This window comes from Onychostoma macrolepis, chromosome 16 (genome assembly GCF_012432095.1).
Source record: "Onychostoma macrolepis isolate SWU-2019 chromosome 16, ASM1243209v1, whole genome shotgun sequence".
In the NCBI taxonomy this organism is placed as follows: domain Eukaryota; kingdom Metazoa; phylum Chordata; class Actinopteri; order Cypriniformes; family Cyprinidae; genus Onychostoma; species Onychostoma macrolepis.
Window position 1 is genome coordinate 3,467,124 of NC_081170.1, and position 17,356 is coordinate 3,484,479.

At 33.7% G+C, this 17,356-nt stretch overlaps 1 protein-coding gene across 2 annotated transcripts; it reads left to right on the top strand.

Annotated features, from left to right (window-relative positions):
• The first annotated feature begins 347 nt into the window (after positions 1 to 347).
• On the top strand, positions 348 to 17,167 carry si:ch73-90p23.1 (free fatty acid receptor 3-like). 2 transcript variants are annotated; one of them, XM_058746193.1, is made up of 3 exons: positions 348 to 468; positions 5,347 to 5,423; positions 15,736 to 17,167. In XM_058746193.1, exon 3 carries the CDS (start codon positions 15,764 to 15,766, stop codon positions 16,745 to 16,747), a length of 984 nt encoding a protein of 327 aa, XP_058602176.1. In that variant the 5' UTR covers positions 348 to 468; positions 5,347 to 5,423; positions 15,736 to 15,763; the 3' UTR covers positions 16,748 to 17,167. The 2 variants fall into 2 exon arrangements, with proteins under 2 accessions (XP_058602176.1, XP_058602174.1); XM_058746191.1 differs by lacking the exons at positions 348 to 468; positions 5,347 to 5,423 and adding an exon at positions 12,638 to 12,705.
• Positions 17,168 to 17,356: the final 189 nt, after the last annotated feature.

The window sequence follows — 17,356 nt, forward strand, 5'->3', positions numbered from 1 at the left end:
ATGTTTTTCTATGTGCAAAGATGGCAGGATGCACGTTGCTTACAAGACTGCATTTACTAGTCAAGCCACTGCCATTAAGATGAATGGAAATGCTAACAAATAGATGTGCATTCTTTAAATAATCAAGTTCAAAGATCGTACAGCTTTGCTTTAAATGCTTTTTTTGTGCATTGCATTGCATTGCATGTTAGTCTGCATTCTTCAGTGCATTGCCAGTATACCCTGCAAGTTTACTAGATAACGGCCATAAACATCACATCTATTTATTGCTGCTACTGTATTATTCTGAGCAATGCTGTCAACTTTAAACGTAAGTTTGTGTCTTCTCTGCCCTACTTCTACTTCAGCAAAAGCTGCATCTCTTTTTAGCCTTGCGACAGCATCTATAAAGAGCTCATCTATCTTTCCTGTGGCAGAGGCGTCTGAAACAACACACACTTTCCTGTAGCGTGATACAGGGGAATTCAGGTAAAGTGGGACACATTCTGATCATTTTTCATTGGCTTTTATAATATGTTCCAGAGGCATAAAAATAAAGATCACGATAAAGATCTCCACTGCACAATACAGATAAAAAGGCAATATTAAACTTGAATGCTTCCTCAAACACATAGCACAAAATTCCAGGAGTGACTGGTAAACTGAGACATGTAGTTCATTTAAATACATTTCACTTTACATTTAATAAAATGCTAAATTTAACACGTAAACGTATCTGATTTCATTGTTCTGTAAAACACAAAGATTTAAAAATGTCTGTTTTAGTTTAGAAAACTCAGTGGGGTCTAATGTTGTCTGGATGTTCTAAAAATATATTTTGTGTTCCACAGAAGATAGAAGGTCATATATGTTTGGAAAAACATGAAGGCGAGTAAATCTTGACAGAATTTATATTTTTAGGTGAACTATACCCTTAAGAGCACATTTACATGGTCTTACCTGGTAGGTGACTCAACATAGTACAGAATTATTCAAAATGAAACGCAAATGTCCTTATAATCAGACACAGTTGTACATTTTCATGTATGACGACCCATTTTATACTGTGAAAAATTAATATTAAAATATTGTAGAAATATTTGTAAAATATTTGTATTTATTGTAATATATATTGTTTATTATTTATTAATTTTAATCAAAATGTGCACTTATTTATTTTTGAATCTTATTATTATTATTTTTTTAGTGCTGTCAAACGAATAATCGCGATTAATTAATAAGTTTTTGTTTACATAATATATGTTTGTGCTGTGTATATTTATTATGTATATATAAACACACACACATACAGTATATATTGTGAAAACATTTACATGTATAAATTTATATTTATATAATTTATATTATATATATAAATATGTTTAATATATAAACATAAAATTTTTCTGAAATATCTACATGCATGTGTGTGTATTTATATATACATAATAAATATACACAGTACACACACATATTATGTAAACAAAAACTTTTATTTTGGATGCAATTAATCGCGATTAAGCACAAATTTTTTAAATATTTTTACACAGTTTTTAAATCTTTTTATATTAAATGAGGCCACAAGATGGTGCTATATTATATGAGTCATTGTGGGACAAAAGTGCCTCAAGAAACCTTTAAATTAACCACACAGATCAGAGAAAGTTTTGAAAGTCTGCATTCCTGTATTCAGACCAATAGAGATTTTTCGTCAGATTGTCACCTTTGTCATGTTTTCACCTTGAAATAGGTCATTCACGTGAATCGTGTAGATCTGTGAAAAAATAAAATAAAAAAAATTGGTGGGGGTATCTGCTGTAAATTATAGTGTTCCAGTATAAATGGTGATTACTGCGGGAGGCTGCTGTTTTTTTTTGTTTGTTTGTTTGTTTGTTTTTTTCTGCGTGAGGCTGCTGTTGCGATAGCTATGAAGATTGTAAGTTACGTTATCACTACATTAGTTTGCTGCCCTTTGCAAAATGCTCCTCAGTCTCGACCTTAACATTTGTCTCACACATCAGTAAGCTATTACTCTGACATGAAGTCGATTTGAGAACTGTTCGACCTACAAGTAAAGCATACCGTTTAATGTACAGTAATGTTATTATCGCTCAAGTGGAGGCAGCGGACAATAATTCAATGTCAATATGTATCGAGAGAGAATTTTTTTCAATAACGGTGATATGATTTTTAAACACATTTTCTAGACAAGTAAAAATTATTGTCTTGTTTTCAGAATTAAGTGAGTTTTTCCTTAAAACAAGCAAAATAATCTGCCAATAGGGGTAAGCAAAATAATCTTATTTCTTATTTTTGTCAAAAATATTTTGTGAAAAATGATTTGATTTAAGAAATATTAGATATTTGGACTGGAAACAAGACAAAAAAAATGTAAGAAGCATTTTTAGCAGTGTGTAACATTTTCTCCCTATAAAGCACTTTGCCATTGTGTGTGAAATGTGCTATGTGTGTGTGTTTTCGTGTGTTGCGGTGAGGGTGGGTTAGTTTGTTTTGTCACCTTTTTTACTCCTGACAAGTTTGCACCCCTGTAGTTTGTTGTTATTTTTTATGTTAAAACTACAAACATGTCTCAAAGCAGCAATATACATGTGATAACACTATGTGCTCAGCTCTGTTTAAATGCTCCGTGTGTAGATGAAGGAAATAATGGTTTTGTTTTAAGTAAATGGAAAGAACTAAGGGAACATTAGGTGAAGTTGCTAAGAGTGGTGCTTCCCCAAGCAAAATGTACCGTCAATACGCTGGGGTGGTTTATTGATTGGCAACTGTTAAGGGGCTGCGAGTGTTTATTAGACAAATAGTTAAGGAATTATAAGGTGTTGCTAGGATCATTCGGAGTTGCTATGGTATTATGAGTGTTTGTTAACATGTTGCGGATTGCTAGAGCATTACTAAGTGGTTGCTATGGTGATTTGGGTGGTGCAGTATTGTAGATGCAAGTCTACCGCGCATTTGTAATAAACAGAACATTATTGCGCATTGGTGTGGAGGCTAATATAGCTATTCTTATAATTATCTTTATAGTTATCGCTCTTGGTGTGAACAGACCTTGAGGGATTTATTTTGTCTTATTTTTTATTGTGAAGATCCGTTTACTTCAAGTAGCCTACGGTAACTATTATGATGGTTTTTAATTTAATTTTACAAACAATACAGCTATAACAATAAAACAATAACCACTCAGAGGAACGATTCACTTTCAGAATGACTTTGTCCTAGGGTGTACCGATCCTGAGGTACCAATATGTCGATACTGATAAAAGTATCGAAAGTATTGATGCTAAAATGAAAAAATATCGATACTAAGTTGTTTTATTTGCCAGTGATTTTGTTTTTAACAAAAAAATGTATTGCACACATTATGCATCGAATTGGACGAATAACCTATGTTAGTGAATAATTGTGTTGGAGAGAACTATTTTCCTGCTCATCTGAATACACACAAATGTTTTCAAAAGTATAAAGAAAGCATTGATGCTTTAGCGAATGGCAGCCCAGAACAATGCTTATGAGAAGACAGAAAAAAAAAAAAACATGTGTTTGAGTTATTTCACAATAAACAAATTGAGACTGTAGCGTACATAGTTTGTGCAATTACATTTATTTAAATTGAACATTAAAAGTTCATATTAATCATGTTCTGTTCTGTAATGTTAATATAAATCATACATGGTCAGAAGGTTGCATTTTATGCATGCAACAGCCTGTCACTGGCAGTGCATTATGAAAATGAACCATTGTTTTACTAAAGTGACCATAGTTCAACTATAGAATTTGTAGATTTCCATGGTTACCACATATTTCAATCATGTGTAAACAAAAATTTAACCTAATATGTTGCAGTTAAGGCGTATATTGAATGTTAAAATGCATTGCGAACATAAAGTTAAGTGGGTATCATTAGTAATGTAATAATTTAATAAATTTCATAATTTAAAATTCCAGTTTAGAAGTATCTATCGGTATCGACGATACTAGCCTAAATGTATCGGTATCGTATTGAATACAAAATAAGTGGTATCGCCCATCCCTACTTTGTCTAGCCAACGAACCGTAGAAACATTGACAGCCAATCAGAATCCTCCCTGCTTCAAAGCGTGCCAGCATTTAAAGTGGCAGAGAATATACTGCAGCACATAATACAGTATTAAAACAAAATGTTATGGTCCTTTTTTGTAGATAATATATAGTTATCGTTCTTCAATTTGATATCGTTGTCGATATCGTTGGACTCACTTTCAGAACGATTTTTTCCCCAACTATCGAAAGACATATAAACTATTACAGCCAATCAGAATCCACCCTGCTGTAAAGCCTGCAAGCATTTAAAGCGGCAGATGACAAAACTGCAGCATGGGTTTATATTATAACGTAACGTTATCGTTCTTTAGTGTGGATGTTATAGTTATCCTTCTTGGTGTGAACGGGCCTAAAATGTTAAAGAATAGCAGATTCAACATGACAAACAACGGCACATAATAACAATATTACTGTACTCCCTTTCAGAACTACATTTTCCAGCCAATGAAAGATGTAAACACCGACAGCCAATCAGAATCCATCCTGCTTTAAAGCGCGCAAGCATTTAAACTGCAGCGCGCATAAATATTGTTATAGCTATCGTTCTTGATGTGAAAGCACCTTTAGTCTGATTTTTAGCAAAGTAATAGCAGATTTTTTTTTTTAGCAGTCTTAAGTTGTGCAAAGCGCTTATTTACATCAGTAGGCTAATTCTGCTAATTTTAAACTTTAGCAAACATCACTAAAAATACCAACATGCCTAATGACATGGTGGTCGCTCAGTATTGGTGATGTCCTGATCTTAATGAGATGGTTTTGCTGATGCACAATCATCGGATCAATCAGTAGTCCACGCGATGTTCAGGTAAATGGCATTCATCTGTGTTTTGATAAACATTGTCCCGCTCGTTCACAGACTCTCACACGCAGCAGATTTCCGGGTAATTACAGGGCGAGATGCAGAACAGGGCAGTCTAATTATCACATAGATTCATCTTTCAGCACGCGGGACAGACCGTATCTGCTGAAATGTCAGAGGAGGCGGTGCTGATTGCCATAGTCTCTGATTAAACAGCAGGCAGCGATTCATTGTGACATGATGAGTCTGTCACATTTAACTTCCTCTCACCTTCACCTTCGTTTCTGAAGAGGCTCTCAGTAGCTTTTGCTTGTCAGCGTGACATGAAGGGCTTCTGCCGTGTGTCTCGTCACAAATTCATACACCGTTAGAGAAGTTCTGTGGGCTTTTGTAGGGTTGGTTCATCCTGTAATGAAAATTTTGACATTTCAAACCTGTGTGAATTTTTTTCTTTCTTTCTTCTGTAGAACACGAAAGGAGAAATTTTGAAGACATCCTCTTTCCCGTGCAATGGAATTCTAGTTGACTATGGCTGTCAAAACAGGTAGTTCAGTAGTTTTATTTCAAGCTGTGTAGTTTTTGTAGTTATATTGTATGGGGAAATAAACCAAAATTGAATTAAAATCGTCTGCAGCGGCGCACCACCATTGTTAAGAGTATCATGATGCATGCACTTGCTTCCAGTTCGGGATACTCTCCACAATGGTGGTATGCCACAGCACAAGGGATGAGGAGGAGAAGAATTGTTGAATAAAGTAGTTATTTTTGTTTTCTTTGCACACAAAGTGTTCTCATAGCTTTGTGAAATTACGGTCGATCCCCTGATGTCACATTATTTTACTGATGTCCTTGCTATGTTTCTGGACTTTGATCATGGTAGTAACCTTGCTGTCTATGGGAGGGTCAGAGATTGGATTTTATCAAAAACAACTTAATCTGTGCTCTGAAGATGAACAAAGGTCTTACAGGTTTGGAATGACATGAGAATTTTCATTTTTGGGTGAACTATCCCTTTAACCAACAACATTACCTACCAATGAGCATTACATTTGTTACAGAATTGATGAATCTTTGTAAACCTTAAAAAAATACAACAGTTCAATGTTAGTTCATGTTAGCTTCATTAAATAATATTAACAGATACAACGTTAATAATGTATTAGTACATTATGAAATTAACATTATGATTAATAAATGCTTTAGAAGTATTTTCATAGTTAGATTTATTGTAAAATAGTTATTGTAAAAAAAAAAAAAATTAAAAATATAAAAATACTAATATAGTAGTAATAATACATTTATGTAATTTACTATTTTAATGTTTATTAATATTTTGAATGTTGATATTTTTAGCAATTTTGTTACTATTTTAGAGTTATCTAAAGTAGTAACAAAATAACTAAAAATAAAATGAAAACTGAAAATATAAAAATAAAATCCAATTCAAAATATTAATAATCACTAAAATAGTAAATGAATCGATAATTAAACGTTTAAATTTTTTTATTTTTTCCAGTTATTGTTTTAGTTAACAACAACACCTTTTAATATGTGCACGCATAAATGAGATCAGACAGAAGGAATTGAATGTTAACTTCAATTAAGGTCTGTTCCTCGTATCAAGCCAGTGGCGGATCTAGGGGTGGGGCTAGAGGGGCACTGGCCCCAGCTGAAATTTGATTGGCCCCTGAAGTGCCCCTGTCCTGTCACTCATCCCTGATTTACGTTATTGTTAAGTCGTTTGAAATTCAACCTGTGCACCGCATCTTAATAAGCTTTACTTGTAAATATGAACATGCATCTGTATAGCCTTGACTGATTTAAAATGTTTAATTTTGGGCACCCTTGAAATGGGTCGCATCATTACCAGATGTTACAAAACACCCCTCATTCAAGGACGTGCATTTATTGCATAGACGTAGGCTACAGTAAGTGTCTAAAACGAATGTGCACAGTTCAGTTGAATAATACAATTTGCGCTATTTAACTGAATGCTGTTGAACTTAATTTACAAAGCAAACTTTTTTCTAAAATAAAAGCGTGCGGTTTCTCGGGTGGAAGTGGCGTTCGTTACATTAGGTTCCAAGCGCGTTTTCTTTCAGAATCATCATTGACATGTAGAAAAACTGTAGCATTTTGTTTAAAATAAAGTAAGATAAAGATCCTCACGTCACATAGACCCGGTGTGCTAAAACTGTTTGGCTGAAAATAGTGGAATAGTGTGGAAAGTGCATAATATTAGTCTGTGTGGAAGCATCATATGATTCTCAGTAACACTGCAATAAGGAATGAAACTATTACCGGTTTCACGATGAAATTTCGACAGTTACTTTTACTGTTTTACATTTGAACAGACTCATATAACTCATGCACATTACTAAATATAAATGAATATAAAGCAGATCTAAACGTTTTCACCGATGAAACATGAAGACACAAGATTGCGACAATATATTGTTAATCTGTGTTATTCAAGCCATCTCAGCTATTTTTTAAGAATAGTATATATTTATAAAGCAATTCTAATAGACATAGCCGTTATCACAGTATGAAAATAATGCATTTTTTGCCTCATTAATAAGAAGCCTCATCAGATTGCATAAGTTGTTTCAAACACTCAGTGGCGTTTTAAAATGGGTTTTCAGTAAAAACAGTATTAATCTCATAAACTGTCTGGTGTTGATGACTAAACATGGCTAGCCCTTATGCAAATAGGAACAATTATATTTTATGAATACTTAAGGAATGATAATCGACTTGAGACCGTAAGAATGTTTTCTGTTGTTTGTTTGTTTGTTTTTAAAGGAAGACATTTGATAAAAATGTTAGAGATGAAATTAAGTTTGATCAAATAAATGTAGGATCAAACAGTGTGAGCAGAAAGTTTTCAATAAACAATGGACAATAAATAAAAGACATTAGCATCATGATTTGAGACATATCTAAAAGTCTCCTATCGGGGAGAAGTGTGAATGTGTGCATGGAGACAAAGCACAAGACAATAAACTGCATGGATGCTTAGATAATGTTACAAAATCACATGGCATGGTCTAAAAAATATTTCATGAAACTTAAAGAGTTATAGAGCTATCCTCAGCTTTGAAAAAGAACATGGTCAGATTTGTGGCTTTACCTGCATTGTGTTTCTAGACAGCAACAAGGATAATTTTATATTTTCTGTCAAAGCTATTTAATGTAAATAATATTTCTAATAACTGTAAATTCAAGCCCTTGTAGCTATTTTTCTGACTTAAGGACAACAAGCTGCCAAGTGTCTTCTTTAAATTGACACTACGGTTATACTTTTTAGACATTTCCAGTACATTTTAACAATGCTGATAGCCGTGATCATTTTGGTCACTATAATCGTGATATGAAATTGTCATACTGTTTCATTTCTACACTGCAATAAGGTTGAACAATAGTTAAGAACACCGTACAATACAGAACAAAGCATTTTATTTTAATTTCCTATATAAATGTTTATATATAGTAATTCATTTGTAGTTGTAAAATAAAATGATGTAGCATCATTAAGAACTAACATGATCTAACATATATATATTTATAATTTAAATTAAGATGAAAGAGACCTAATTTAGAATGTAATACATGATACATGTCCAAATAATAATGTATATAGCCTTGTTGTATAGCGTGTCAGTAAGTAATTGCCGAATAAGTAAAAGGATTCAACCTCTTGAGCAAAGACCCTGATATGAATGAATTTTCAGAAAAAGTTGAATTTTTTTATTTTTTATTTTTTTTTAACGATAAGATGTGCATTCTCAGAAATAAAGGCACAAAAGCGGTCACTGGGGCGGTACCTTTTCAAAAGGTGCATGTTTGTACCTAAAGGGTCCATTTTGGTACCTTAAAGGTACATATTAGTACTTAAAGTGTACATATTTGAACCTAATAGGTACAAAAGTGTACCTTTTGAAAAGGAACCGCCTAGAGGTCGACCGATAGTGGATTTTACCGATACCGATAGCTAGGTTGGACCACACTTGCCGATACCGATTAATCAACCAATAGTTTTCAAAATGGATATTGAAAGAGAGCTAGTGCTTTACTATTTAAAAAAAAAAGCAGCAACCGTACTGAACCATACTTTGTAAATTAATAAAAATATTAATATTATTTACTATATTGATCATTAAAGTTATTTCATAATTTGCTAATGTTAAATGAAGAAACTTTAAAATGTAAAAATATAGCCTATTAGTAGCTAATAGTGAATGTTGAAATGAAAACACTTTAACAAGGAACAATACTTCTACAGTTTTCATTAATGCTACGAATGGACTTTTATTGTTAAATGTTACCATTTAATTTCAACAGTCATGCTTAAAGATGGCCATGTTTAAATATCTACACGAGGCCATAGCATTAAAATTACATACATATGGTTATTGTATGTGTACTCACACACTTTATTTGCTTCTATTTTTTAACACTTGATAATTATCTAATCAAAAAAAAAAAAAAAAAAAAAAAGTTAGTCGCGCAGCGCTGCGTCTAGGAGAACTCAGAGGTATCACACACACGCGCACACACACCAGACGCTTTGCGTTCAATTCAAGTGGCGGTCTAAAACAATTGATTTAAATCACCAAACGGACATAAGTTTGCTTCAAGAATGACCAATGTGGCATAAATGAGTTTGAAGTTCGGTGTTTAAAAAAACAGAGCAAGTGGAAAGAGAACGCGCGATCTATTACAGCTCTCTACATGAAGCATACCGACTTTACTAGAGCCACAGAAAGACAAACGTTTTGCTGAAAAATGCACAATACATAATTTATAGCCTAGGGTGAAGTCATTATATACATTCACAACGATTTGGGACAAATATAATGTAATTTAATAGAAAACTATTACTAGCGTCTGGAGTTTCCCGCTCTGTTTCCCGATCTGTCACAATAAACAACACGTGCTGTCAGTGATTTCCACCTCTAGAGGCCGCTCTCGTACTGTATAATGCCAGCGGACCCTTCTCAGCCATTCCGGCAATGGTTGCAAACCGGAAAACTATCGGCATGGTTTTTGCCGATAACCGATAGTTGTGGCAATCAACTATCGGTGCCGATTAATCGGCAAAACCGATGAATCGGTCGACCTCTAGAACCGCCCCAGTGACGGCTTTTGTACCTTTATTTCTGTGAGTGTGTGGTGTCACTTTCTTACAATGTTCAAGAACAACATTAAGCTGTACATATTGTATTTTATCATATGCTCATGAATATTCTTGTTGTTGGAACCCAAAACTCAACAAATAGTGAAAACAAACTCCAAACTGGCAGGGAATCCCATTTTTCCTCAAATATTGTATTATATTTTATTATGTATGTTTATATATATGTATATATATATATTTACATTTAGTCATTTAGCAGACACTTTCATCTAAAGCGACTTACAAATGAGGAAAATAGAAGCAATCAAAATCAACAAAAGAGCAACAATATGCAAGTTCTATGACAAGTCTCGGTTAGCCTAACGCAGTACACGTAGCAAGGTTTTTTTTTTTTTTAAAGAAAACAAGTAGATAGAATAGAAAAAAGAAAGCTAGTGTTAGTTTTTCAAGAAAAGCTAGCAGTTCGAGAATAAATATGAAATTGATAGGGGGTCAAGTGTGTGTGTTTTTTTTGTTTGTTTTTTTTTATAAAAAGAAGACAGATAGATAAAATAGAATTAGAATAGAGAGGGCTAGAGTTAGAGGGTCAAATAAAGATGGAAGAGATGTGTTGTTAGCCGATTCTTGAAGCTGATGGGATTGAGTCGGGCAGGTCATCCCACCAGGAGGGAACATTTAATGTAAAAGTCCGTGAAAGTGATTTTGTGCCTCTTTGGGACAATCACATGGTGATTGCCATGTCTCTCGAACAATAAAGTGTCGTTCACTTGCAGAATGTACGTTTATAGAGGGCAGGTCTGAAGTAATGAATTTAGGTAAATGAGTGCAGAGCCAGTGGTGCTTTTGTAGGCAAACATTAATGCCTTGATTTTTATGCGAGCAGCTATTGGTAGCCAGTGCACATTGATGAACAGAGGTATGTATGTATATATATATATATTACACACACATACGGAAATATTTAAGCCGTTATTGTTAAAGTTTCCAAAGACTTGAACGGTAAACTTGGCCCCTCTCTGTACACTCTCAGAATGTACCTTCTGAAAAGGTATCGCCCCAGTGACCGCTTTTGTGCCTTTATTTCTGAGATTGTAAATGGTGGCCCCTGCTTCTAAAAAAATCCTAGACCCGCCACTGCATCAAGCTATCATATAAGTTGAATGTAGAGCATGAGTCATATGAGCAAGTTTTATGGTTCTTTTATGGTGTTGATTCTCCACAGCTTCGGTCCTCATTTACTTTCACAGTACAGAGGAGTGTAAACATGCGGCCTAACTTTGGTTTTAAACAGAAGAAGAAACGTTATATGGGTTTGGGACAACATTAAGGTGAGTAAAGGATGACCTGTCAAACTATTTCTTGAACTTGTGCTTGAATGTGCCTTTGGCTAGAGTCATTTCTCTCATCTGTCAGGCTAAACACAATTAAGCCATAATTTCTGAAAAAAAAAAAAAAAAAATGCTTAGTTATAAACATGAATGTAACCACATTGATCTTAAAACAACATCTAGTTAGAAGTGAAAGTACGAGTCATATATATGGAAAGTGTGAAATGTTTCATTGTACAGTATTGCACAATCCTGAGTTGCCCTCTATTGTACAATCTTGTGTTCAGCAAAAGAGGAAATGTGCGAAGCAAAAGAGCGTCCCATCACGTCTCAAACACTTTCTCAGAGACTGCATTTTGCCTATAATAATTGGCTACAGAAATACAGCATTATTATCATAGATTATCAAATAAACAATACTGTCTCTGTAATATGAAACTTTGATGTATCATATAGATACTTGTTTATTTTGCCAGTAAACAGCCACCCAAAAAAACCTTAGCAACTGCATAACAACAGTCAAAACGACAGAAAACAGATTCTTGTGAAATAAATAAATTTCAGATTTTCAGCTGTCTAGAGGGAGTGAGTGAAATATATATATCAATTTAATATTTATATATTAAAATTATTTACATTTACGCATTTAGCAGACGCTTTTATCCAAAGCGACTTACATTGCATTCAAGTTACAGTTTTAATTTTTTTTTTTTTTTTTTTTTTATCATCAGCTCTTGCTTTCCCTGGGAATCGAACCCATGATCTTAGCGTTGCTAGCGCCATGCTCTACTATTTGAACTACAGGAATAAGAATTATTATTCTTATTTTTGTGTGTGTGTGCATAAATAATGTTTGAAATGTCAGCTTTTTCTTGACTGAAATAAATGAAATGTATATAAATGTGTATGTGTGTGTATGTGTGTGTGTGTTTATATAAATGTGTGAAATAAATAAATGCATTAATTTGCATTAATGAATTAATTTTGAGCTGTTTTGAGTGAAATATATTATGTATATTGTGTATATATGTGAATAAATTTTCAGCTGAGAAATATTTCTAAATTAAAATTTATATTGTAATATTATGTTGTATAAATATTTTATTATCATTAATTATTAATTTGTTTGTTCATTACTATTATACATTATTATAATGTATATCTGTGTGTGTGTGTGTGTGTACGTGTTTAATGATTAAACTTTTTGGAATAAAACAGGAAGTAAGTATTGCTTCTTTCCTGTTGTGCCGTTTATAGGCGTGTGTGCGTCACAATGACTTCAGTATAAGAAGCATTATGTGTGAGAGAAAATTACATTTTCACTTCTGAGTCTGTGGTAGTGGACTGTCTTGCTTAAGGTATGAAATCATTCTGCTTCTTTCTTTTGTTTTGTTCATGATTGTAGTGTCATTCCTTCACCAGCTTTAAAATGGTACATGATACTTTGGAAGTTTATTTAACAGAAATCATTTTATAAGGCTAACACAAGCATTTTTTGAATGTTCAAAGGTATGTTAACTCATATCTACAGTAAGAGTTCACAGAGGGGTCTTAAAGGAGCAGAAAACACCCCTAAAAAAGGCCCCTAGTACCTGACAGGTCATAAAAACCACTATGAACTTCAGATTAAAGTGGTCAGGTTAGATTTTGAGAAATGTAGAAATGAGCTTCCATGTTCAAAAACACAGCTCATGATCACTTGGATAGACTGATCAAGAATTCTGATTAAAAATATTAAAGTATTATAAATGGTTCTGTTTGCTGATGATACAAATTGATATTGTTCCAGGAAAAATGTGGAACAGCTTCTGAATCCAGTGGAAATCAAACTGATGGTTTTCAAAAAATGGTTTAATGATAACAGACTTTCACTGAATTTAAGTAAAACAAAGTTTATAATATTTAGTAATAGACAAAATAACAATGAGGAAATAGAAAGAGTGTATGAAAACTAATTTTTGGGTGTTATACTTGATCATAAATTATGTTGGAAATCACATATAAATCATGTAAAAACAAATGTCCAAATTCATTGCAATATTAAATAGAATAAAACATATTTTGAATGAAAAAACTTTATATATAATGTATATAATGTGCTCATAGTTCCATACATTACTTGTGGAGGTGTGGGGTCACACATATAAATATGTAATCCAATTTACATTCAATATACATGTTACAAAAGAAAGCTATTAGGATTGTTAAAGGGGTTGATTATTACGAACCACACTAAAAAAAAAAAAGTTGAGCGAACTTAAAAAAATTTTTTTTTACCAGCTTCAGCAGTTTTTTGAGTTTGCTCAACTTATTTTTGTGGGAGATTCCAGTAGCCCCTCACTGCAGAACAAAAGATCCAGGGGGCGGGGTTGGATCCACATCCAGGGGGTGGAGACAGGTAGGTTTAGGTAAATGTAAGGTGAGAGGAGTTGGATCTAGATCCAACCACACCCCCTGGATCTTGTGTTCTGCAGTGAGGACCATCTCGGAGATTCTCAAATTTTTGTTGTATAAACTTAAAACGACAAGTTGAGAAAACTCAAAAATCTGCTGAAGCTGGTTGCCTTAAAATTTTAAGTTGGTTCAACTTTTTTTTTCTTTTTTCTTTTTTTTTACAGTGCAACAAAGAAATTGTTTATTAATTTCCATGCATTAAAATTTGTAGATTTAGTTGATTTATATACATCACAGTTAATGTACAAAGTTTATAATGATTTACTTCCAAATTGTATTCAGAGGCTGTTCAAAATAAGAGAAAGTCAGTAAAATCTAAGAGGATTGTACATGTTTAAAAAAAGTAAGGGCAAGAACTAATGTAAAAAGTAGGTGTTTATCTGTCAAAGGGGTACATTTATGGAATGAATGTGATAAGGAATTAAAAATTCACTTTGCAAATTTAAGAAAATGTATAAAAATAGGGTGATAAATGATTCAGACTCAGTATCAATAAATTGTGAATGGATTGAAGTAATAGCTGGAATGTGTATTTTTGTTATGTACGGTTGGAATTATGTATATACATTTTGGGAAATGTTTTTGTAATATTGTTTATTTTGTATTATTTAACTTAGTGAAAAGTGTCGCCAATTCAGTTAACCATTTGCAAAGGGTAGGCATAATAAGCAAGGCTTCGGCCTACACCTTTTTCGGTAACTATGTATTTTTTATTTATTTTGTGAGAAGTTGTTGTGAGGACCGGAATAAAATAATAAATTGCTATATCTGGAAATAATGGGGAAGTGCATCTTCAAAAATAATAATAAAAAGCTAAAATATAAATTTTTACTCTCAAGACTTTTTCTGAATGCTAACCATCCTTTAATGCTGAACAGAAAATATACAGAATATAGACTCTATATTCACAGTATATTCTTCACTAATTCAGACCTCTTTCAGCAACCATAAATTAAACAGAATTTTAACAAATTTAATTTTTTTTAAATATTTTTCACCCATTAAATTTGGCTATAATTTTTATTTTTTATTTTTTATTTTTTATTTTTTATTTTTCAGATTAATCAGATTTTATTGTGATTACTATTAGATTAAAATATAGAAATATATTGTAATAATACTAATAATAAAATGATAAAAAAAATTATATTTGATTTAAAATAAAATAATTATTTGTATAATTTTTAGTACAACTGTAAAATTACAGTAAAATCTCGATTCAGACGTTAAACCAAGATTTATTTTGGCAGTTTTTTCCCCCAACATATTATGCAGCCCTAATGTAAATGTTTTAGTTTGAATATGTATATCCAACGAATGACTGTTTGACATTTATCTGATATTTTTCTGGTTTGAAAAAAGATATTCATCAAAAAAGTACTCTAATGCTAATTTATTGACAGATGACAACCATAATAACCTCATTCCTCGCCTCTCCAAGTGTTTTGCAGAATCATTTATTGGAAACATCTCGAAAGCTTCCACGATGCATTTCCTGTGCTGCGTTACCTAGTTAGAATTTGACCCCTCACCCAGACATACTTTGTCCTGAATGTGTCATGTACAAACTGTGTGTGGTTTAGTCAGACTCATATATTTTGTGCTGCATTTTTATTGGCATTAATAAATGACCTATTTTTTAACCTGCTCTAAAGCTTTTGTTGGTCACATTTACAGGATAGGTAAACAAAATTTTTTACCGCAATCTAGACTTATCTTATAACATTTTCTCCTGCAAGTCAGTGCAAAATGAGGGAAAGGTGTTTATATTGTCACTTGGCTCTCAAACTGTATATTAATTTGTGTCAGAATGCAATTTTGTGAATTTTAACAGGAAATATAAATCGTCACACACACCAGAATCATTCATAAGTATCCCTGTTATGTTAGTGTTCTTTTGACAATATCTTGAATTAAACCTTTTTCTTTTACAGGTTTGCATCCTTGACATCTACATTGACGATGGCGTGGACGGTGTCTCTGAGTAACCTGGTGTTAGCAGTCTACGGATTCACACTGATCACAGGCCTTCCCGCCAACGTCTTGGCTTTCTACACCTTCTTCCGGAAGGTCCGCCAGCGCTCCACCCCGATGGACGTGCTTTTACTCAGTTTAACCATCTCTGACCTTATCTTCCTCTTTTTCCTGCCGTTTCGCATGGTGGAGGCGGCCAACATGAAATGGACGCTGCCTTACTTCCTCTGTCCGCTGTCGGGATTCATCTTCTACTCCACCATCTACAACAGCACCTTCCACCTGACGGCCATCAGCGTGGAGCGCTACCTGGGTGTGGCTTTCCCCATTAAATACAAGCTCAAACGCAAACCTCGGAATGCAGTGATAGCCAGCGTCATATTCTGGGTGGTTTCAATGGCGCACTGCAGTATCGTCTACATCATGCAATACCACGATCATTCGAACCCCAACTTCACCGATCCATCCAAACGTAACACCTGTTATGAAGAATTCAGCACCGAACAGCTCAAGATCCTCCTTCCGGTTCGCCTGGAGCTTTTCGCGGTGCTCTTTCTCACGCCGTTCCTCATCTGCTGCTTCTGCTACATCAAATTCATCCACATCCTCTCCAATCTGCCCAACATCAACGCCAAGAAGCGGTATAGAGCCATCGGGATGGCGTTGGGCACGCTTCTGGTCTTCATTATCTGCTTCATGCCCTACAACATCTCGCACGTGGTTGGATATGTAGGCAACTACAGCCCCGACTGGCGAGTGTATGCGCTGCTCACCAGCACGTTTAACGCGTGCCTCGATCCGTTCATATTCTACTTCTCTTCTTCAGCGCTTAGAGGAACTTTCAAGAACGTCTTCCAGGAGCTGTCGAGGCGGCTGCTCGTGCCCTGCTGCCGCTCGCCTCTCTATTGTCCTCTGTTGAACTGTTCGAGCACAGAGGAGAAAACTCAGAGCACGACCGACAGCTCTTTGTAACATCACAAGATGGAACGTAGAGTTTGATTCGATTGACCTGTGAACGGTGTTTTCTTCAGACTGCACATGCTGATCAGTCCACAGCAAATGAACGTAATTCTGATGCGCAGCTTAATGGACCTGTATAATGGACCACTATTATTATGGAGGTTCCAATATTTTTCCCATTCTTTTTTTCCCATAGAGATTTTAAAAAAAGTCTTTGTTAAAGCACTGTAAGCTGTGAATCAAACCAACCAGCTATGAGGGTGATTCACAGCATTACAAACTAAATAATTAAAAAATTAGACAAAAAGACAAAGGTACAAGATTTAACGACTTTATAGAGGGAGAACTACCATGAAGCATTGTGAATTACATAATCGAATTTAACATGATGGAGAAATATAAAATATGAATTTAATGTTTAAACATATATATATATATATATATATATATATATATATATATATATATATTTTTTTTTTTTTTTTTTACAAAATATGCATATATATATATATATATATATATATGGGTGTGTGTATATGTATATGTGTGTGTGGGTGTGTGTGTATATGTATGCATAATTATTATTTATTATGTTGATAGCATAGTGAGTCTTCATTACGT